Source organism: Xiphophorus maculatus, chromosome 3 (genome assembly GCF_002775205.1).
Source record: "Xiphophorus maculatus strain JP 163 A chromosome 3, X_maculatus-5.0-male, whole genome shotgun sequence".
Classification (NCBI taxonomy): Eukaryota; Metazoa; Chordata; class Actinopteri; order Cyprinodontiformes; family Poeciliidae; genus Xiphophorus; species Xiphophorus maculatus.
The window spans coordinates 32,551,026-32,575,798 of record NC_036445.1 but is presented as its reverse complement, the minus strand read 5'-3'; the positions used below and the strand labels follow the sequence as shown (position 1 = coordinate 32,575,798).

Sequence of the window (24,773 nt, the reverse complement as noted above, 5' to 3'; positions counted from 1 at the left end):
CCTGTCCTGCTGTTCGTGATTTCCCATTCCCACACATTCATATTCTCAGTAAACCATTCAATGTTTTACTATTGTGTTCTGGCAGAAATTTTGGGTTCTCCATTTTGAGCGTTACTCATCTAAAATAATTCCCTCATTATTTTACAATTTAACAAAGATATCATTTTAGAGGGTCTGCACAGTGTTGAGGAAAAATGATTATTGTTAGTGCTTAATACAGTTAATCTTACGGCATGTGTAAAAGGTATATTCAACACTCTTATTTTGAACAAATTTCTTTATTTTGAACAGGTTTGTGTTGAGCATTCGGGATTGGGCCAGATGAGCAGGCATTCAGACAAACAGGGGCCAAATGCAGATCTCTCAATGGGGCCTCCCGCTGTGCGGCCAGAGCACAGGAGGCCATAAAATTAGCATATCCTGCAGGGCAAAATCACTGGAGCTTGGGGAGAGAAGCCTGTTCTGTTCACAGCAGATCAAAAGCCTGCCAGAAACCAACATCTAGGATGGTGTGAAATCTTATCTCAGGTTTTTCTGTACCCAGAATGACCGTAGAACCACGGGGGGCCGGGACGCAGCTGTTGGCTCTTTTGTTTTACCAGAGACCAAATGGTCTTTGATCTTTGCCGTAAATTAGGGGGAGTTTCTAAGTTTCTCTGAGTGTCCAAGGTAGCTTCCAGTTGGTCAACTAGAGGAACGCCTTAAGTGCATATATTAAAAAGACAAGACACACCTTTAGTATAAGACTTCGTGTCAGGAGTAAAAAATTCAGAGAGCTGCCACTATTTTTGCTTTTTTGCATCGCTCTCTCCAAAGACGTGTCTTTGTTTTGTTTTTTGTCTGTCTTTGTCTTGTCTGTCTTTGTTTGTATAAGGTAAACAATGCATATCTCTGTCCCTCTGCAGCTTTGTTGTGATTCATGCGTTGCTTTGTATGGAATTAAACTCTGTGATTCTGTGACGTCAACGCGCAGTGTTGTTGTTTTCACTCTGGCTGCACGCCGCCCGCTGAGGACCCGGGAGTTTAAGGAAGAGAGAGCCAAACGTTTTGACCAAAGTTAATTTTAAATTATTCTTCCTTAATAACAGCCCACTGTTTTTTGAGTTTGCAAGTTCTCTCTTTGGGTTCTTGTCAGGTACTCCATCTTCCTCCCAGTTTAAAAACATGACTGATAGGTGAACTGGTTAATTTTATCTGTCCCTATGTGTGTGTCTTGTGTTTCTGTGATGCCCTATAATAGAGTGGCGACCTTTATACTCTGTGCCCCTTGCCCAATGATTCCTGGGGTTAGGCATCAGAAATCCTAACTGAAATGAATGCAAAGGAAAAGTTTAGTCTGATTTATTATCATATAATGTTTGAGCCGCAAAATGACAAAGGTTTGTCATTTTATGTAGTTATGGTCAATATTTAGTAATGACTGTGTACCAAAAAATATTTCTTCTGTTTTGCTTTATCAAACAGTCCATCTGTGGTTTACCAAACCACTTCATAAATCTAAATATTGTCTTCCCAATAGAAGTTTAATGCTGTGAACACATCATTTGAATGAGCTCTAACTTAGAGTCAGAGCTGGACACTTGGCTTTAACAGTGTCCAGGTGCTAATGTTGGCTGATGCCTACTCTGCTTGGGTCACTGTGATATTTGCTGAACAGGTTGCTTTATAGTACGTTGGTGAACATATGGCAAAGACTACGAAAAGGGTGGGAAATCTATTCAAATACCTCGTTCTGACGACACAAGAACTGTTCACAAGGGAGTGGTGATGCAAATGCAGTTCTTTACAACCTGCTATGTACATGCTGCCATATGAAAACACTTCCTTTTCAGACTTTCATTGCTTTTAGGTTTCTGTCTTTTTTCTTTTAGTGAAACAGGTATGAATTAAATAAATACAAATAACCACAATAAAAAATGAAAGATATATGAAAATTTTCCAAAGGCTTCCATACCCTAGTCTAATACATGCATACACTCTCGTGCACAGACACACACTGCAGAAAACCTCAGAAGGGACTGCATCAGTCAAGAAATGCAATCACCCAAAGCAAATATTGTCTCCCTCCAACGCTAAACAGTCACTCAAATTACCTTTTGTGGCTGACCAACAGAGAATACACAAGCAGCAGCACATGACCTCTCCAACATGCACACTCCTCAAGGACATTTTCCTCATTCATCTGGAAGCTCATACTGGATATCATATATCCCCCACAGTGAGCAATTGTTTAAAGAATATGTGACTGTGGGACTACAGTCTCTACAAGATTGCAAAACCTTACTCAGAATTAAATATAAGAGACATACAGATTACTACTATCTGGTCATTTGATGGAGTTGGCCACCATGAGCCAGCAGTCTATTTCAGATGCCACTGGGAAGGGGCAGAATAACTCGTGGACAGCTTGCAAGTCCTTTACAGAAGCCAATTAAATAAACTCCTCTCCATTCTCACTTCCATTATCAAGTCAGAATCAGTCATTGATCTCACAATTCTTTTGTGGACTGTAGGAGGAAATGCACCATGTTTCTTCAACATATTCCTAGCAAAATTGAAACAGAAATCCTTCCATCCAGGAATGTCCAATGTTCCTTTTTCTGAATAAAATAAAAAATACATGTAGCACATTCTACCGTATTTTCCAGACTATAGAGCGTGCCACAATATAAGCTGTACCCACAAAGTTTTTTTTAAAAACTGGAAATGTACACATGTAAGCCACACTGGGCTATAAGCCAGAGGGCTGCTTCCTTAATAAATCTGCTATTAAGGACGCAGCCCTCCGTCTCCAACACCGAACCATGGATTCGTTCACACGGAGTTTACCAGACTCTATTTACCAGCGGCTCTATTTCCCTCCTGGACTGCCAGATCTTTAGCCCTCAATTTAAAAGCTGCATCATGTGAACTTCTTTCTGTGGTTTCCATGATGAGGGGGTATGAGTTTGAAAATATTTCTCCGACCTGCCTGCTGCTAGCATGTGTTTGTTCTAAATAAAACTTAGTACTTTCTTCTTTGAGTTCCAATTTTGACTTCCAATGATTCACTTCCTGCTAAAAAGCCCCCTGGTGGTTGAAGAAAAATCCACAGAGAAGCCACACTGGGCTATAAGCTGCATGGTTCAAAGTGTGGTAAAAAAGTAGCGGCTTATAGTCCTTAAAATACGGAATATTTAAAACTGGATTTCAGACAGAAGAGCTAATGTAAGCACCTATTGAACACAATAGGGGTGCATAAAAATGATTTGTCCAATTTCATAACAATATCATAATGTATAGCACAGATAACGTGTTCTGTGGTGTGGGTATTTTTGTTTATTTTAATCAAGCTCTCCCACTCTTGCATGAGACCTGCATGGAGTTCAAGTGGTGTCGATGTAATTGGAGAAAACAACTTTCTTACTGGAAATAAGTCATTTTAAAATTCCCTTATATCAGAAAACGTATGGCATAATTTTTTTAATGGTTATAAAGCAATATATCAATACACAAGGATGTTCACAAACAACATATCTATAAACAGAAGGTCAGAAAAAAATCCCAAACTGGAAAGGTCCAACACCATATGAATGCAGCCCAGCAGTAAACAGAGAACATAATGACTTTAGTTTGGAACTACATATTTTTTATTAGAGGATTAAAGGAAGACAATATTCTGGCTTTGTTTAACAAATGTTGAAAGAAAGTTGAAAGAAAAACAGCAAACCTTTAACACATCAAATTTGAACACCCAACTTAAACACAACCATCCCATTGATGGAGTATTAAAGTGTTTTAGGACACCCGCAATGCTAACAATGGTAGCAACAAGACGTCTTTCAAACTCAAATCCAATTCCAAGCTTTTCACAAAACAAGAAAATTAGCTTGAGAGGATACAAAGGCTGAAGTAATTTGAGATCTAATAATCTAAATGATGGCACTTGACTACCAGCTCATCAACAACAGAGGCTATTTTCGGCTCATTAGCCACCTGGAGCCCGGTTTTATCACACAGAGCCACTGCCACTTTTCTGATGTGCGTATGCTAGGTAAGTACGATGCAATTGCCAAATGCATTCACGCTTTGACTGGCAGCAACATTTGTGTAATGCTGCCCCCTAATAACTTTTTTTTTTCACTTTATTTGGAAAAATACACAAACAATACAAAACATATCTCCAATACATAATTTGTTTTTCTAATTTTGTTTTATTTTTTGAAGAAATTAAAATAAATGGGGAGAAGAAAGGTAAGAGGAGGAGGTGATGCATGGTTTTGAAAAATAAAAAACCAAGAGTGTTGAGAAGGAATGGGGCAAATTGAATAAATGACTAAATTCAAAGATCAGTATTTACATAGTCAGGTCTTACATATTGACTTCATTTACTCCAAAATGAATAAAATATCTATTGGAATAGGACAGATTTTCCATTGTGAATATATTATGTGCCAATCCAGTCATCAATGCAATCTGGCTCAGTCTTTAACCACTTTTTGGTTAGTGCTTTTTTTCGCTGGCCACTAACATCATGTGAAGTCATGTTTTTATCATGTGCATCTCAATGGTCCAGAGTCAGGTCTCCCAGATATACACTCACTGGTGTAAAGGAAAATGATTATTTGTTGGTGCTTAATACAGCTAATATACGACACGTGTAAAGGTATAGCCAACACTTTTATTTGGAACGGTTTTCTGTTGAGCATGTGGGAATGGCAGACAGGCAGGCAGGGCCCTTTTTTCCTCCCCCTTTTGACAGACACAGCAATAAAATTTACAATTCCGATAGAGCAAAAGAGACTTCTTGGCGCCAGGGATCTTCCGTATCAGGCAGAGATGACCACGGGGTAGTCCGCCCTTTGCTTAGATAAAAAACAGACACCTTTGCTATAAATCAGGAAGTCCCAACTTTCTTTGGGGGCCTGAGGGAGTTCTAATTGGTCAAAGAGCAGAACGCCTTCTTTGCATATATTAAATAGGGAAACACCCTTTTGGTTTATAGTTTCAGGTCAGCACCGGAGAGTTGAGAGTTTTTTTCATCTTTTCTCCACGTGGGCGCCTTTGTCTGTCTCTGTGTTCGTTTGTCTTCCCTTGTGTGTTTTTATTTTCATGAGAAAATGCATATCTCTGTATCTCTGCAGCTTTGTTGTCGATTGCTCTGTATGAATTAAACTCTGTGATCTGTGACGTCATTCTGTTTCGCCGTACTTTTGCAGCCGTGATGACATCCGCTCGCGACCCAGCTAACAGGAGGAAAAGGAGAGCCATGCTTTTTCCAAAATTTAAGCTAACATAATAACTTTTCTCCTTAACAATTTGGGGGCTCGTTCGATTGCGGATTCTGAGCGGGTGGAGCTGTCACGCGTTGGCCTGGTTCGGCTCGGTGAGGTGAGATACTTTTGATTATTTTTTTGTTGTTTGCACCGCCGTGTGCTGGAAAAGGCGAGCTAGATTGTTGCGGCTGTATCCAGCCACGCGGAGTTCACGGAGCTGCACAGGTACAGAGATTGTGTTTATAAAAGAGTCGATGGTTGAGTGATTGGATTATGAATACACGAAACAAGAGGACCGTAGCGGGTCCAGACATAGGGCTTGCTTACCCTATTGTCATAAGGCTGGGTTTTTCTTCGTTTTTGGTTCTTTTACCCGGAGGGTTTATTCTTGTACCTCTAAATTTAAAAAGAATTTGGGAATTGTGTATCAATTTGGTAGTTTGGGCTTGTATTGGCCCGGAGACTGACTCATCTCCAGTAGACTTACAATTGGCTTAACAAGGCTGAATCGCCTGTCTTCAGTGAGACGAAGTGCCTGAGCAAGGCCAATCGTTTGTATTCAGTAAGACGAAGTGACTGAGCTGGGTTGCGTCGCCCGTGGTGACGAATAGAAATGCATTTTTAAAGCCGGCATTTTATTTTTATTTTTCCCCGTTGTCTCTTCCGTTTGTCCGACACCGTGTTTGTGTTTCTCTGTGTGTCGCGATCTGTGCTTGTTGCCGCGACACGAGGCTGTGTGCTCCAGAGCTCTGGGTGTGTGTATGTGTGCATGTGTGTATCTGCGTGTGTATCTGTGTGGCCGTGTGCGTTCGGGCTGGCTGTGTGTCTGTGCAGAGTGAGAAGCTGTGTTTAAATAGCGCTGCTTGTGTTAATTTGCATTGATTTTGCTGCGTTTTATTGTAAAGTTATTATGGACACTGAGTTGCGACACGTGCTATACGCTATTTTATGGTCGGGGTTCGTCTTAACGGGGACAGTAGAACGATGGCGAAAACGTGGTCGTTTAGTTTAAAAAATAAATAAATAAATAAATAAAAATAGGAGTTAAGTACATAAAACTGGTACCAGAAAACAAAATTATTGGTTGTGGTTTGATTTTAACATAACTTTGAGATTTTTTTTTAAACGTGCACGGGGAATTAAAAGGTTCCTGACGATTGGAGTTTAAAATTAATTAAATTGACACATGAAAATATGTTAATAAAACATTGGACAATTCCTGAAGCTTCAGTAAATTTCATATAAACTTCAGTAAAATTGATATAAATTACAGTAAAATATGATAGAATAATGACCACAAACTGACACTTGGGGACTGATGAAATTCTGACTGACTATAAAACCTGGCCAGATGTGTGTGTTTTGTGTTTTCTGTAACATGTTTTGTGTTTTTGTATTGTGTTGCAATTCATTTTGGTGTGAAAGTGTGTGTGATTGGAGATAAAATATCACTGGGTATTTCATGTCTTATAAATACAGAGAAATTTTTAGTGTTGTTTTATGGTGCAAAATTTCCAGTTTTTACAAACATCCTCTGTGTTAAATTGGACTAAATTATTAAAATTAAGCAATAACAGCAGTAAGTGTGACCTGCAGTGTAAAGTTTGGAAGGTGATTAAAGGATAGAATCTTGATAAAATAAATCATCTGAACAAATTGAAATTAAATTATGGGTTCTACGATTAAATAAATGAATAAATAAAGAAAGAAAGAAAGAATAAGCCAAGAAAATTAGGTCACAGAGGATTCTAGAAATGCTGTCTTGGCAAATTAATAGTTAAATACATAAATATGGTGAATGGATAAATAGATAAATACATAACTGATTAGGTACAGCAATGAAATAAATTAAATAAAAATTTATATAGACTTGAGAACTAAATAGTGGATATAATGTTAATTATTCCTTCTAAGGCTGTGAAGGTAGTAGGAAAATGGAATAACATACAGTGAGTTACAATAGGACCTTTTTAAATGGGTGGAGGATACTGAAAAAACGAAGATTTTTGGGAAACAGGCTCTAACTCTAAGAGGAATTGCTCAGCTTACAAACTATAGCATGCAACCGATTTTAGATAGTTTCACAATCAGTCTTTTTAAAACTGACCAAAACTTTAAGATAGATAAAATATTGTTAAAAATAAATACATAGAACAAAACAAGAAAAAGCGACGGGTATGTTTATTTAGATATGAGAATAATGTAGCCCAAGGAGGAGTTTCAACCCCCACTTACAGACGTTCAGCACGGGAGAACAAGCAACAGCGGTGCTGTAACTTCTACCCCCACTAGATTCAACTAATTAACATGTGAAGCCTCTTTGTATACCACTAATTTTAAGTGCGAAGCAACCTCTGCTCACAGCAGCTCAGCAGAAAAGAACCAGCAGCTGTGAGGCAAATCATTTTCTCTCCCATCGTTTAAAGTACCTCCTGACAAAATATCTGCATGTAAGTTACAATTTTAGTAGTGGAACGACAAAAGTTTTTTTTTAAGTTCATTTTTTAAAAGTAGAAGGAACTAAAACATATCTGATGATTCAAGTGCCAAAGCCTAATAAAGAATTAGGAGTTCCTCCTGAAATCCCTATCGGCTCTCTTCCTGCCATAAAATCAGCCCCTCCAAGAGGTGAGGGAGGGGTTTTATGGTGGGGTTATAGATTTGCTTTGTGCTCTGGCAGAAGAGGTTGCTCGGATAAGTGTAGTGACTTTAAAAATACAACTTGTAAAATTTAAAAATACAAAAGGATTTAATTTTTCTTTTTTCCTAAGGAACATAGAGATTGGCTGTTTAAATTTTAGGGTATTGTTTCACATTATAGATTATAGGAAGGAGTAGAGAGTCTTTTCTCATCACATAAGACAGGATTTTTGATGCAGTTTGGTTTCCTAGCTTTAGTGAAACATTTTCTCTTTAAAGTAGATAGTTTAAACAAGCAAATACATAGTGAGTAAGGAATAATGTGGAAAATGTTAAATATAAGTTTTTAGCATCAAAACACTGAGTCGACTGCCACACGCTGACACTCTTGGTAATGATTTTCTGGTTTCCTTTCATATTACTTTATATAGTGAGTAGTGAGTAGTTTAGATTTTTATCTTTAAATTTGTTTTCATTAGTCTGACTCTTTAGTTGGCTATTTGTTGTGCACTCATTTAGTTAACTTTAAGTGTCAGTTCTTCTATATTTTGTTAAATATCACGAATTCATTTTTGAGTTACCAGTTTCCTCTTATTTTGTTCCGAAAGGGGGAGGGGGAAATTTGATCTTTAGTTTACTTTCTTTTCATTTGTAGATTTAGTGATATACTGACCAGTATTTGTTAGGATTTTGTGTTTAATTACCCCTTAGTGTGTTAATGGTCTGATCAGCCGTTATCTAAGTTCCCCTCATGTCTTGTTAGGTCAGTTTGTGCTTACGTCGTTCTGTTACTACCTGTGTTGTTTTTTGTTATGTTGATTTCAGTAGGGGCCCAATTTATTATTTTTGGATTTTCTTTGTTAACTGTGTTTAAATTTTTTTTTTTTCTTCAACGTCTCTCTGGCTCGTTTATGCAAAACCTTCGCAGAGTCTTAATTGGTACACATGCTTTGTCAAACGCTAGTGAAAATTTTTGAGAATTTGGTAAAATGAATTATTTGAGAATCATAACAGTAAATTGAATAATGAGCTTTAAAACTGTAATATGACATGTTTTGGGAGAATAGTAATCTTGAAGGTTTAAAGCATGCTAACATAAATTGTTCTGTTTGTTTTGGGAGTTTGCCTGTTAGGATGGGGGCAACATTGAATATGGGTAGAATTTCTCAGTAAAATAATGACCCTGTTTCATCAACATCGTTACTTAACATATTAGGTAATGATGATACATTTGCCAGTAATGTATCATACAGAGGGAGAATATGTGATGGGTTATTTTTATATTACTTAATTAGATTACTGAAACACTTATTACTTAAACAAAACTTTTGAAGAATATGTCTGATATGTGCTTATTTTGAATGGATTTGAGTTGTTCTCCATTAAAAGATGTTCTGATAATGGGCTAACATATTTTGAGAAAATAGATAAATTTATAGTGATAATGAAGCATATTTTGGTTAATTGACTTGGGAAAATAATTATAGAAATTAAAAATATTATTGTGTCAGCCATTTTCAGAGCATTGATTTAATGGAGCATGAATGTTTTAAGAAATGTTTTGAAGAATCTGTTCTTGATTAAAGTTATCACTAATCAGTAAAAGTACACAGGCGGGAGTATAATGATTTTTCTAAACTTGATTTTTGTTTTGATTTACATCCATTTAAAACGATTTTGAATAAAACTTTAAATTCGACGACAAGTAAAAGCCTAGGTAAAATTGGTATATTTTGAATATGTCTGGATTTGTTACATTATAATTTCTCCAGGTCTAACTCTTTTGAATTTTGTTTAAGGAACGCATGTAAAATCATTTAGACAAATAAACAGTAGGATCTAGTTTGTTCTATGAAAGTAATTTAAACTGGACTGTTTAATTCACATTGTTATTCATTTTGGTGGTAAATGTAAGCTTTACAACTACATTTTTAGGTTTTTGTGTTTGTTTTGTTTCGTTTGTTTGATCCTATTTTTACAAGATTGCTTTAAGAAAAGATCTGCATTTGTTTAACATTCTGGGAAAACGTTACTTTGGGAACATGTCTTTTGAAGCAAATGATTACAGGGTTTTGGTATTTTTCATCGGTTGGAGCTATAGTATATAATAATAGCAACGTAAATTGAAGGGATCACATCCACCATTTGATGAGCAGAACTGGACAAACTAGGAGATAAGGTTTCAAGTGATGTGTTGCTCATGGTTTTACACACAGACTGCCCTGGAGTTCCGAGCTCCAGGTGGGTCTCTGGACTCTGTCACACAAGCTGTTGTTAAAGGAGGAGTGCGGCTGTTTGGAGGAGCGGTTTCACACTTTTTCGACGATAGCAGCCACAGAGTCACGAGCGGTGGAGGATTCACTCTGACACGGGGTGACTTGAAGATGTTTGTGTTGAATACACAAAATGAATGATGCTTTTGGAAAATCTGATCTCTGTTTGTCGTTTCAGTTTGCAGCCGTTTTCCTGGTGCCCTGTGGATGTGATCTCATTCAAAATCTGCGTTCTTTGATAAAAAGGATTAAAATAATTTCCCCGGATAGAAAATAACAAGACAAATTTATTTTTAGGTGAAACCATCGTTTGATTATGCTGACGGTAATGAAGGTGACATTAAAGAATGTTGTAATTGTGTTTCTGATGCTAATGAAATTCATGTTGCAACAAAATGTCTGTTTTATTAACCTGTGACAGGTCGTTTCCTAAGATCTAATTTCCTCACGAGGAGATTTCACTTTCTTTTTGAAACTCACGGTTATATTGGCATAATAATCCAATTTTCAGTGAGCAACGGACGCTAAGGTGGAAACTTGAGGTTTCCAACCGAGGAGTTCAGGCTGCAAGAGGATCGACATTAATTTTTATTGCGTGTTTTTTCGTTCGTTGTGAACTCTGAAAAGGACTGTCGTTTTGTTTTTTGCGCGCATTTTTTGAACAATTCCTGACGAAGACTTCATATTTTTTGAGAGACTGTCGATGGACATTTAAAAAAAAAAAAAAAAAAAAACAGAAAAGACGTGCAGCAGATTGTAATTTTGTGTGTTTCTTGTTTCGACGGTTTGTAATTTTGTGATGAATGTTGTCTTTGAAGTTGCAGAGCATTTCTTACTAATTTTTCTATGTATGTCCCTGTTTTGTTTTTTTCGTTTTATACTTTGTGTTTTGGTTGTATTGTGATAATTTTGTTTTATGATTTTACACTTTTAAGGATAAGTCTTTCTACACCTTGGGTTTTGTTTCAAAGGGGGATTGTATGTAATTAGGGTACGTCACTCTTTTGTCTTTTTATTTTTTGTTTTTTTTTTCGTTTTTAATACATAGTTTTGGTTCTGTATTAGAAGGCTTACTCAATTTTTATTGAGGTCTTTTGATTAAGACCTCAAAAGGGGGATTGTAAAGGAAAATGATTATTTGTTGGTGCTTAATACAGCTAATATACGACACGTGTAAAGGTATAGCCAACACTTTTATTTGGAACGGTTTTCTGTTGAGCATGTGGGAACTGGGAATGGCAGACAGGCAGGCAGGGCCCTTTTTTCCTCCCCCTTTTGACAGACACAGCAATAAAATTTACAATTCCGATAGAGCAGAAGAGACTTCTTGGCGCCAGGGATCTTCCGTATCAGGCAGAGATGACCACGGGGTAGTCCGCCCTTTGCTTAGATAAAAAACAGACACCTTTGCTATAAATCAGGAAGTCCCAACTTTCTTTGGGGGCCTGAGGGAGTTCTAATTGGTCGAAGAGCAGAACGCCTTCTTTGCATATATTAAATAGGGAAACACCCTTTTGGTTTATAGTTTCAGGTCAGCACCGGAGAGTTGAGAGTTTTTTTCATCTTTTCTCCACGTGGGCGCCTTTGTCTGTCTCTGTGTTCGTTTGTCTTCCCTTGTGTGTTTTTATTTTCATGAGAAAATGCATATCTCTGTATCTCTGCAGCTTTGTTGTCGATTGCTCTGTATGAATTAAACTCTGTGATCTGTGACGTCATTCTGTTTCGCCGTACTTTTGCAGCCGTGATGACATCCGCTCGCGACCCGGCTAACAGGAGGAAAAGGAGAGCCATGCTTTTTCCAAAATTTAAGCTAACATAATAACTTTTCTCCTTAACACTGGCCACTCTATTAGGTACACCTGCCCAACTGCTCATTAATGAAAATGTTGAATCAACCAATCAGCAACTCAATGCATTTGGGCATGTAGACATGACCAAGATGATCTGCTGCAGTTCAAACTGAGCATCAGAACGAGGAAGAAAGATGACATGGCATGGTTGGTCTGAGTAGTTCAGAAACTTCTGATCTACTGGGATTTTCACGCACAACCTTCTCTGGGGTTTACAGAGAATGGTCAGAAAAAAAATCCAGTGAGCAGCAGTTCTGTGGGTGCAAATCTCTTGTTGATGCCAGAGGTCAGAGGAGAATGGCCAGACTGGTTTGAGCTGAACACCGGCAACAGTAACTCAAATAACCACTCATTACAACTGAGGTATGCAGAAGAGCATCTCTGAATGCACAACATGTCAAACCTTGAGGCGGATGGGCTACAGCAGCAGAAGACCACATCATGAAAGCATGGATCCATCCTGCCTTGTATCAACAGTTCAGGCTGGTGGTGGTGCAATGATGTGGGGGATATTTTCCTTTCACACTTTGGGTCCATTAGTACCCATTGAGCATCATGTCAACACTACAGCCTACCTGAGTATTGTTGCTGACCATGTCCATCATTTTATGATGACAGTGTGCCCATCTTCTGATGGATACTTCCAGCAGGACATTGCACCGTCATAAAACATCTCAGACTGGTTTCTGGGATACAACAATGAGTTAACTGTACTTGAATTAATAATTATTAAAAACATTTTTTTTAGATTATATCTGTCACAGTGGACATGCACCTGAGATGAAAATTTCAGACCCCTCCATGATGTCTAAGTGGGAGAACTTGCAAAGTCGCAGGTTGTTCAAATACTTATTTTCCTCACTGTATATTGATGACTTTGGCTCAAACAGCTTCTGAACTCAAATGACCTCCACAGTCACCAGATCTCAATCCAGTAGAGAACATTTGGGATGTGGTGGAACGAGAGCCGACAGATCTGCAGCAACTGTGTGATGCTATCATGTCATTATGGACCAGACTGTGAGGAATGTTTCTAGTACTTTGTTGGATCTATTCCATGAAGGATTCTTAAGGCTTTATTAGGTACACCTTGCCAGTACTAGCAAGGTCTACCTAATAAAGTGGTTGGTGAGTGTATGATCTCCCACTTTGAGGGAATGTTTGAGCCAAATATGTTAATGTTTATGACGTTCAAAAAATATGGCAGTGATTGGCTTTAGCAGTACCTGAGTCTCCAACAAGCCTCTCATTGTTTTTGAGCTGGTGTCATAAAAAATCTTACCACATTCTTCTATCCAAATTCTCACCATGAGTTTGTCCCAGTAGACATCCAATGTATTTGTGTATTAACCCCAACCCCTAACCTTTTTTTCCAATTTTCCTTAGGTATTTTCACTTTTCCCACTTCTTCTAACCCTATATTGCCATTTGTATCCTAAATAATGCATAAGTTTATGTGGTTTTTATTTTTTATACCATGATCAATGAGTACCCAAAAAACCTATTGTATACATTTGCACTGCAGGCAGAGAAAACGTTTTGTTCTCTTTTCAAAATGTCATCTCACATGAAATCGGTCATACTCGTTTCCCAGGAATGTCTTTGCCAATTTTAGACAACTTACAGTAAAAATAATATATACATTGTTATTAACTTTTTTAAAGTAATGTTTTATGTTTTGAAATAATGCACAATTACTTAAAAATGTTTTTTGTTATATTACATTTAAATCGTGTTAAAATGTGTGTATCATATTTGATACTGCAGGTATTTAAGGTGCTTTATCACTGAACAGTAATGTAATATTTTTATAAAGTAATCATTTCATACCAGCCACAATTCAGCCACAAGCTTTTGTTTACTCAATAATTAGAATTAAATGTCACAATTAATTTCAAAATTAAATTTCTTTTTCATAATAGTAGTAATTCTAAAACAATAACCTTCATTGTGTATCGGCTAGTTATTTATATATATTTTAGATAAAAAAGAGTACAGGAAGAAGAGAGAGAGAAAGAAAATACTTTGAATAGTCATCAACATGATAATGTGTGACAATTCAAGCTATATAGGGCAGTAAGGAGAAGATGATGCGGATTATGATGAGGACTGGACTCCCCCGGCCATGCATGATAAAAGATATTCACATACCAACTATGATGAAGACTATGATGATCAAAGTGTAACCCAGGTCCAAACAACTACCCTGGACACAGTCAGAAATGAATCAGTGAAGACTAATGTGAAAAGCAAATAATACAAATGGAGAAAACACTGTCAAGTTCCATATGTTGATGTCATTGCCAGGGTTGAGGAAGGCTCAAAGAACAGCTGTCACATCACTCCATACATATCATCAGTCACTTTGTCACTGATGAAATGCTCCAGGGAATTGCAGAACATTTTCCACTGGTTCAATGCTAACAAATGAAGAAATAGGTCCACTGCCTGTCATACTAGATCACAATTAGGTTGTTGTCCTGGTTCACTCTGAAGTCCATTCACCCTCTTCCACTCTTCAATTCATTTCCATTCCTCATGAAGCAGTTTTCCATCCACTCCAAAACTCATGACATGGCCATTGATGAAGCACAAGAGTTAATGGGTGGTGTTGCTCTTCTTGATATAATATCAGCATTTTTGAAGTTCGGCTTTAGATCCCGAAGATGTTGCATGTACATCTAGTGGCACACTGTTACAGTAACCATCGTCAATGCTTGAAACCTCAACAGAAGAGATTAGCTGAAGCTACAACCTAAAATGCTTTAGTTGGCACTTTTTCTACAAGTGCAGGAAAGGTCAAAATCAACTATGGTAGACCACTTTCCTCCCCTGAAGCGACTTCAACGGCACCCTGTAGAACACCAAGCTGCAGTGTGCCTCTTGATGTGAGAAAGAATGGCATTGATCATTTTCCAACATGGGAAGCCCAACAGAGATGCAAGCACTGTTCTGGAAATCACTTTGCACACATCTAATGTAAAAAGTATAAGGTACAGCGTTGCCTGAACAAGGACAGAAACTCTTTTGGTTCCTACCACGATGTGAAATAAATGGCTGTAAAATGTTGTTGGTGGAAAAAAAAAACTAAGAGAAGAACTTCGTAGAGTGTTCCATATTTTCTAAATGTTAAAGGCAACATTTGTTTTTGCATCTAAAACTCACATTGTTGTGAGCCAAAAGTTCTAAGAAAAGCCTGCTGTATCAAATGTGATACAAAAAGTACATCAAAAAATAAATGACATGGCAAAATACTTTTGATTTTGCTTCAAGGTTTTATGAAGATCCTAGTTCTAAAAAATTAGAATTTTCGGACTATTTTTTGATGGGTCAGGCTTTGTTTCCTTGTTTAAAGGAAATAGTTTATAGTTGTATAACATTGTAATGTCTCGTTATTATTTCAGTGTATGATTTTCTTTCAAGCATTGACAAAAACACTTTTACAAATTCAAAACCAATACTGACATGAAACTCAGATTCTGAGTATAGCATTGTCTAATTTGCAGGTCTTTGTGCTCCAGACCATATTTATTTCTCAAAGACTCAAAGCTTTGCAGTATACCCTTATGAGTAAATGAGAAGTAGGTGAATAAGCACTTTGATACCATTCTTATAAAGTCTGCATAATTCTTGTTGGGTACAAAATCCGAGTCTTAATCTGAGTCAAAATCTGAGTCCTAGTTCTGAGTCTTAAGTCTTATAAGTGTATTAGGTGACACTTATAATAGTGTCACCTAATTTGCATAGTTTAGTGGTATCCTGCCATGACTTTAGTAGGACGTCTAGCATTGAGCAATCTGAGATGGATAATTGTGTCTATAATTGTTTTTATTTGAAGGTATGGTTGTTATTGGAATGCCTTTCATACTTGTGCCTCCCATAACTTTCCATCCTGCTGAGTAGATTGGTGAACACAGACAGGCTAGTGGTCTAAGATGGACTGCAAGGTAATATTCTTAAATGCAGAGAAGGCTCACTCTGAATTTTGCACCTAACTCTGTTTTTCCCCCCTTCTATAAAAACCAAGATATTAATCCATCCCAAATTATTTCTGGGGTTCTTCTACTGGAAGACATTAGAAAAAGTATAATTGTTAGACGAGTTATGTTTTCATATTATTCTTTTTATATTATTATTCTCATATTATTATTCTGTTTTATGTTTACTTAACATCTCTCTTTTGTAGTACTTTATTAATCTTTTGTAGTACATTATTAACTTTGTTTAGGATGTTTGCCTGGAAGCTAAAAACGTTAAAACATTCATGTGTTATTAGCTCCATGTGAAACTGATTAGTTGTGGTCAGCCACATGCCCTTGTAAGGGCATGTCCACAGAAGGTTCCAGAACATAAAGATCGTTGGTCAATTTTCTGTGTGACTGTGTGAAGAAGCCCAACCTCCTTTTTCTATACAATAAAGAGTAATGCAAAGAAAGATCTGGCAGAGTTGATTCCAGACAGTGTTTGACAGTGATTTTTCACGTCTGTTTTCAATGTTCCTCTTCTGCAGAAAAGTAATCACTGTCTCTGGTTGATTCTTTGCAGGTTAGGACATAAAATAAACCTATCAATAATAAACATGGGAGGATTTTCATTTGATGGACAGAATTCTGGAACTAAAGGACAGCAAAAGGGGGCACATTTAACCTCTGTATATCTGATTTAATTCTCAATAGTTGTGGTCAAATAACGTCACTAAATTTGTGGGTATGTTAATTCCAAGAAGATGAAAATTCTCTCATGTTTATTTTACTTTTTCTAATATCTCCCAGAGGAATGACAGTGCTTTGATAGTAATGTGGTGTATATCCAGTAAATTATTTAAACAAGTAACAAGAAAAAAACAAGAGCCTACATTTTACCTCACCAAGACATGCAGTGTACTTTTGATATACATACCCATTGGTGTTCCAACCCCATAAGCTTTGGAGTCAATAAGGCCTCCAATCTGTGTGAGGTTGCAGTTGCGCTGGGTTACAAACTCGATAGTTGTAGACTCCATGAGAAATGCGTAGTCAGAAGTGAGTACACGATGAATCCCTTCCTCAATATTCTTCACCATTACTGAGTGCCTCCGACTGCTCATAAACTCCCACATCTTATCGTATGTAGAGATCTTTGTTTTCTGTAAGGAGACACATGATGTGCAAGAAAGAATGTTAATGGTCTTATTGACCAAAGGAAAAAAAACAAAAAACTTTTACATATTCTACTTCAATCCTAAACTCAATCTGGCTACATCAGTCCTACAGAACCCTTTGCATTAAGGGGCATTCAGATTGTCTTTAGAAAACCATATAATTTGCTTGGAAATAATGTTATTATAGAGTCCAGAGCTCTACATGCTTTCTATCTACTTAAGTTTGCTTAAAAGAGGAATATAATCTGAAGGAGATGAGTGTGTGTCAAAATACCTGAGATTCAACAGGTCCCTCCCCTTTATTAAAATAACTAACAGTAAGATAATATCTCAGTGTAGTCAATGAGTAAGTATTCAGCTGCTTTCTTGTGTGAAAATCTTGAATGAAAATAAGTAGGAGATTGTAAAATCACTAAAAGGGGAACTTCAGGTGCAGCTGTGTTAAAATATTGTCCTCATGTATTAAAATTAAAGAATATTTACTCATCCTACTCTATGAATAATCAGAAAGTTTTCTTCTTTACAGATTATTGTAGAAAGTAATCATTTTAACATTCATTGAGATTATTCCAGGGGAGCCCAAAGTGAGTCCTGGAGGGCCGGCACCCTGCATGTTTTAGTTCTCTAGCTGGTGGCACCAACAACCTTTTCAGCATGTCAATGTTCTTCTTAGGCCTTTAATGAGCCATCATTTGATCCAGGTGCGTTAAACCAGGGAGAGACTAAAACATTCAAGATGCCGGGCCTCCAGGACCCACTTTGGGCTCCCCTGGATTATTCCTTTCTTAAATGTCTTTAAGAAAGGAATAAAGATTATACCTTTATAACCTTCCTTATAAGACACTCAAATACAAGTGTATTGTAAGGATATGGAGAGTTTTGATATTAGGATGATGCAACCTCAAAGTGGGGACAAGTATAAGAAATAAATATATGAGAAAAAAAGGCCAGATTTGATGAGTTTGGTATAACTTAAGGGTTTTATGATTTTAGTTGGTAACTAAATTCAGGCTTAACAGTGAGAGTGAAGTTTACAGAAGTAGAGGCAGCATATTGTTAGTCATCTAAATTTGTTTGCAATGAAGAGACATAAAACTGCTAGATTAACAGGGACAGTTGTCTCTAGGTCCTTTTACACAGAAGGCAGTTTGTAGAACCAGTTTTTGGTTTGACTTTTAGAAGTCAACCCAAACTAGTAATACAAGGAAAGATAAAAAAAAACAGGATAAGACTTTAGTACAAACCATGAAGATGCTAAGCTGTTTTGTCTTATGAAAAATGCTTTAATCTTCTTCTTTCTATGTCTAACGTTGGGAATAAATAATGATGTGTTTTTCTCTTTCTCTTGTAGCTAGTTGTAATGCTAAAGCTAAAGGCAATGACATGTTAAGTAACACCCTCAAAGCTAAGATTAAAGGAAATGACACACTAGGGAACGTCCTCTTTAGGCATAGCTTAGCCAGAGGCTAACAAATAGAATTACAAACTTTTGCTTTATGCCATTTTATCCTGCTAGTTCCTAAAGCAGGGTGTCAAACTCCAGTCTTGGAGGGCTGCTGTCCTGCAACTTTTAGATGTGCCTCTGCTGCACCACCTGATCAGAATAATTAGGTCATTAAGGTTCTGTAGAACTGATCTGCACAAGGAGGGGGTCATTAAGTCATTTCATTCCAGTGTTTTGTACCTGAGGCTCATCTAAAAACTGCAGGACTGCGGCCCTTGAGGACTGGAGTTTGAGACCTGCATCCAAAGGTAGCATGAGAAATGGACCAGCTGTATTTTAGTATTAACAAATGGAATTCATAAATTCAACTCATTGACTTTTCTTCAACCTCATAAATCAAGAACTTAGCCTGGAGAACGGATAATTCTCCACACTAATCACAAGAAGTTGTAAAGATGGAAAAGTTATAATGATGAAAAATTACTATAAACTGTATGGGTTATATAATTGACAAGTTATAATTGTAAGCAGTCAGATTATTTTTGATAACTCTGGAGAACGAAATAATAATGTCTTAACAAATAATGTCTTAATATTCAATAATGATATCAACAATTGGGAAGTGATGTGAAGTACAGTCATTTAAGAGAAGTTTTGATTGCAAATGTATAAAATGTTCTCATCGGTAAGATGAGACACAAAAGATGACTCAGCTGTGGCGAAAGAAAAGGGAAAGTTGTTTTGGACAGAGGTGGCTATAGGGAGACTCTTTTGCAATAGCTTCAACACAAAAACCAGAGAATTTGCCAGAAAAAAGGGATGATTTTATCGGTTCATGCAAAAATTCATGTATGCATCGCCCCTAAAAAGTATAAAGCGGAAGCGCTCGGTAACATTCAGGGTTCTGCCTCGGGGACAGTCTTCATGTTCACATCAGGAGTGAAGACGGTCTCTCACCAACCTGTCACTGGATCCCTGATGAGGCCAAGCAACAAGCCAAAGGTAGAGGTTTCAGAATTTGGATTTACTCTTAAGACTGCTGCTTCACGTTGGGTTTTTCTTTTTGTTGGATTCAAGAACTTTCACAGGTTTTGTTAAGAACAAGTGGAGGAATTTTCCAATTACATTTTTGTGGCTACATCTGCCCATTGGGGAAAAATCTATTTTTTACCATGTTTTCCAACCAAAGAACAAATGGATCAACCCAGCAAAGGGATTTCCATGTGGTTTGATCCTCTCTCTCTGTCTCCTTGCAAATGTATTATATTTTTAAAAAGTTCACTCAGCCTCAATTTTAAGTAAGATAATTTGGGGATTTTTGCAACTTATGTACTTTTTCTTGTTTTGCTGGATTTCTTACTGTGTTTTGTACAAACTTAGCTCTGCAAATTAAATCAATAAAAATCTTACTGGAAGTCGTGAAAACTTGATTACTGAGATTGTCACCTTTAAGAGTTCTTCATGGTGTTAAATGCTGGTTGCAGTGTTCAAAAAAATAAGCAGAGGTTTTTATCTGTTGCTTTGACCAAGAAAATAAACAAAATCTCAGAAGTTTATTTTTCCATACTTCTAAAACAATTTAGCCCAATTCCAGTTAGTATAAGAGGTGAAGCTGCCGTTAACGGGCGTGGCTGGGGAGTTTGGTTACTGCAGACTGCTCAGTTTGAACAGGCCACCAGCTCAAGCGGGGTTTGATGCTTGGATGCTAGGCAGCTACAGGCTGACGAATTCTCCTCGTCAAAATCTTACAACACTGGACCCAGCAACGACTGCAAAACAAGCACTGAAATAAACACAGAACAAAGCAGACTGGTTAACACTAGCCTGCTTTTACCAGTCTGAGAATGCACACCAACATGTGATAACAGCCTCAACAAGTAACAACACTCTGAAGCATGCCAGTCTCTTTCCAGCATTCCACTCCATTGGGGAAATACGCACATGAAATCCGTTTTTTACTGGCCAAGTTAAAGACTTCATTATCAAAGAAACCTTGGAACCAAAGTAACTATTCAATTTTCTGTTTGTGTAACCAGTGAGTGTAGTCCATCCAAAAAATAAGTCTGAATCTGGCTTATCTGATTATATGCAGAAAAGAAATCTTAAAGAATTATATTCTCCACGAAGGAACACTGTCATTCTCCATCCACTGCAGTGAAAGAAGATGCCATAGCCCCATGCGACTACCCCAGTCTGAGCAGAAAGTTAGACCACTGCTTCTTTGTTCATCTGACTGGCTTTCTTTGTTTACTGGAGAGCAACTCACTGACCCACTGAAAATCATCTGGTTTGGAAGAACGGTTCAAGATGTGTCTGGGCAGGGAAAAATAGTTAAGCATTAAACTGTTTAAATATTGTTTATTCATTGTATGTGGTGCTAAACTGCTTGAATGCAAACAGCTCACTGAGCCTGTAAGCCTGGGCCTAATTCTGTAAGATTAAGTCACTTTACCAGTGTGTTATTTTTGGTTTAACAAGCTCTAGTGACCTCTGTGTTGGTCAGAGAGACTCAAAACCTGACTTAAATGAAAGCTAAGAGTATCTGCTTTAAGATGATACCATATACTATGTTATAGACCTTTGACAAATGCCCATACTATGAGCCTAAAGCGGACATGCACCAGTCTAAAAAGACAGAATTTGTTCAAAGGAGCTGTTCACTTTCTGAGCTGTTAACTGTGGCTCAGCTACTATTTAGGAAGGGCTTTCATTTTGGAATGATAGCCCATGTCTTTAACTAAAGACATGTATCTTTTCAGAAAACAAGGATAGACTTTGCCAACCTGAAATGGACAAAAAAATGGTCTAGCCCATGGACTAGTGTTGGTGATTCAGCTATCTTTGGGATGCTCATCATTAACTAATTCATGAGGCTAGTGCCGCTCAGTGTGTGGCATCTTCTGCTGCAGCCTTGGTGGTTCATTCCAGTTCCGCGACAGACCATTATTTAATGCACACTATTGCTACTTAGCCATTTATTGAAGTTTGGATGGAGACCTATATTTTTTTTTATTGTGATTTAATTTCTTTGATTTGGGTCAATATTTTTATGTAAATTGCGTCTTGTATTATAGTTTTCTTAATTTATTTTCTATTAGACAGGAAATGGCCAGATATTGGTGTTGGTGGTGGACTTTCTGGGTGGTGGTCCTTTTTCTTTCTTTTTTTATTGTTTTGCTGTCTTGTTTGCTACATCCAGCATCAGAAGATGATTCGTGCCCATGTCATAAAGTGTGAATCATCTCAGACTGGTTTCTTGAACAGGATATTAAGTTCACTTTGTTTAGGTCTCTACCCTTGTCCAGCACTGCAGGCCCAGAACTGGGCATGTCAATTGTCTATCTTTACAGGCTATTTTAAAGCCATCTTTGAGCAATGGTCTTAAATTTATTTTTTTTATATGGATTAAAACATGCATTTATTTAGTACCGTAACTAAAATTATCATACTGGGTGAAAGCCTCATCTGTACCAAGTCCGTGTGCCTTTAACGTAGCTTTTAAAGTAGGGTTATATATGTGGAAATCAAGGTAAAAAACCATAAACGAGCTCTGACACTAACTTTGTACAAAACCCAAAAATATGTGGAACATTTTTCAATTACTTTAGTAAGCTTTTGCCTGTTAGGTGCTTCATTATTCATGCTGAGAAACCTGAAGACAGAAGTGCCAAATAAACTGTATGATATACAGTACTTGAAAACTTTGGTCTGACTCAACTTGATAAGCAGAAAACACACTATTGAGGCCACAGACTGGATTTGATTATCAGCAAGGGTGTGAATATTTCCAAGGTTTCTGCAATTGATGTCCTGTGTGATCATTTCTTTCATTTGTTTACTCACTTAGCAAAACTATGGAAGCCCGTTTCCGCCACTCTGTAAAAAAAAAAAAAAAAAATTATCTCATTATAATGAGATACTATCTAATTATTTTGAGATAGCAACTCATTATAATGGGATACTTTATCTTGAGATAAAGTATCTAAAGTATGAGATACTTTAGATAATTTATTTATATTTTTTTTAACAGAATGGCGGAAACGGGCTCCCATACAAAACATAGTATTACAGAACATTCCTTCACACACAACACAGCAGACACTCTTAATGAAATCTACTCTTCCAACTTGCATCTCTGCTGTAACTGAGATTGTCCTAGTCAAAGTGTTCAATGACATCCACATAAATACAGACTGGACGAACCACAGTCGTGTTGGACCTTAGTGCAGCAGTTGACATTACTGACCATGACATATTACTGAAACGACTGCAGAGCTGGGTATTAATCTCCAGTTCAGTATTCAATTGGTTCTAATCTTACATAAAGAACAGGGATTTTTGTGTGTCAATAGGTACATATTCTATGCAGCACAAGTCTGGAACAACCTCCCATAAAACTGCAAAACATCCGAAACACAGATTTTTTTTTTTTAAATGAGGGCTTAAACACACCTATTCAGAGTTGCCTTTGATTAGTAAGTGAATCATTGATCAGCATATTTCATGTGTATTTGCTTAATGGTTTTGATATTTTACAAAATGTATTGTTCATTGGTTATTTCATAATTGATGTCTTTATGATGTTTTTATTTTATAAAGCACTTTGAATTACTGAGTTGCTTAAATTTGCTATGCCAATGAACTTAACTTGACTTAATGCTAATACTAAGAAAGTCACTATATAATCAGGTATTTACAACGAGAAGTGTAAACAAAGCAGAATGTGTAGACATGGAACTGAAAGAGTAGTAGCATCTCAAGCTTTAAATGACCAATTTAAAGCTTCAGTTTGCGAGGTAAAAATTTTAAGCTATTTTTGACAGCTTTTTTTAAGCACGTAAAGTAACTTGATTTTGCTATAAAAACGCACTATGTGCCTGTAAAGTACATCATATGTCCCACTCCAGACTTTTGAGCTAATTTGATCTCATTCAAAATTCCTCAAAAGTGGTTTAGTAGTAGTAGTTTAGTTGACCATTATTGGCTTTGTTTGAGTGAAATATTTTAACTAGAAACCAATGTATTTCTGTTAGTAATTTTTTATACTTCATAAAGAAGTTGTCTGTCTTTATTCTGTTTATAATAAAGAGTGCACATTAACAAAATTTCTGTAAATATTACAGTTTAGCCAAATAGGAACATTTTCAGTCGTAGTTTCTGGGACAGGCACCATGATATATGTGGCAGGACCTGCTGTTTGAGTATCAGTTTCAAAATTAACTGCATCTGTTATGTTGTTACGACTGGCTCAAGGTCATAACAATAACGGGAGACCATGCAGGGATTAAAGTGCATAAAAAGGAATGTTTATTAACACAAACAACAATGGATTGAGGATGTCAGTATCAGTGGTGTAATGCAAATGCTTGGATGTGGTGTATGAGTGCATATGGAATTGTTGAAGTGCAAAAACAAAGACAAACTCAAATGTGCAAAAGGAGGGGAGCTGAGGCCTGGCAACAAAACACCACAAGCATCAAGGCAGAGTGGACGCTGAAGGCGACCCAGAAGGTGGAGACAGCCAGGTTTAAATGCTCTGTGCTCCAAATGAATAAAATCAGCAGCACCTGTAAAGGGGAGGAGCACAAAGACAGACAACAAGACACCTGCAACCCACCCATTAAGGCCCAGGGCCGTAACACCCCCACCCTTAAGAAAAGGGCCCCAAAGGGGAACCTTTAAAAACTCAAAACAAACATGAATTTAAAAATGTTTGGGCTGGTAGGACGTTACCAAAATTTAGCGTTCAGGATGACAGCCGTCACATCGTCAGCCGCCACGTCCCACAGCCATAAGTTGCTGTGCCCATCATGTCTGGTCACTGGTTAGGAAGACTGGCAAAGAGTGGTACAGCAGCTGAAACAGGACATGTCCTTACTGCTTCAATACCCTCAAGATACCAAGAAGAGAAAACCACTTATGAACACAGACCTGACACACAAGTGACCTACCACAGGTTCACAGCCAAATCAACATGGATTCACCCAGTTACCACTCCACAAAGCAATAACCAGCAATCCAACCAGATCTGAACTGGTGTTACCCCACACAAAAGGTCACAGCAACAAGTGGTCCACTACCACAAAACATTGCTACACAAGTCAGGTAAGCAAACGAGACCGACAATATGGAGATCGATACCCACAACATGATCACTCTTAGCATGGTGCA

At 37.3% G+C, this 24,773-nt stretch overlaps 1 protein-coding gene across 2 annotated transcripts in view; it reads right to left on the bottom strand.

The window, feature by feature from the left end:
• Positions 1-24,773, bottom strand: part of grik2 (glutamate ionotropic receptor kainate type subunit 2) — a 460,468-nt gene that overhangs the window by 53,333 nt on the left and 382,362 nt on the right. For both annotated transcript variants that reach the window (XM_023330613.1, XM_023330615.1), the window contains exon 15: positions 16,918-17,143. In XM_023330613.1, the coding sequence (XP_023186381.1) occupies positions 16,918-17,143 (226 nt within the window). The remainder of the gene's footprint in view (positions 1-16,917; positions 17,144-24,773) is intronic.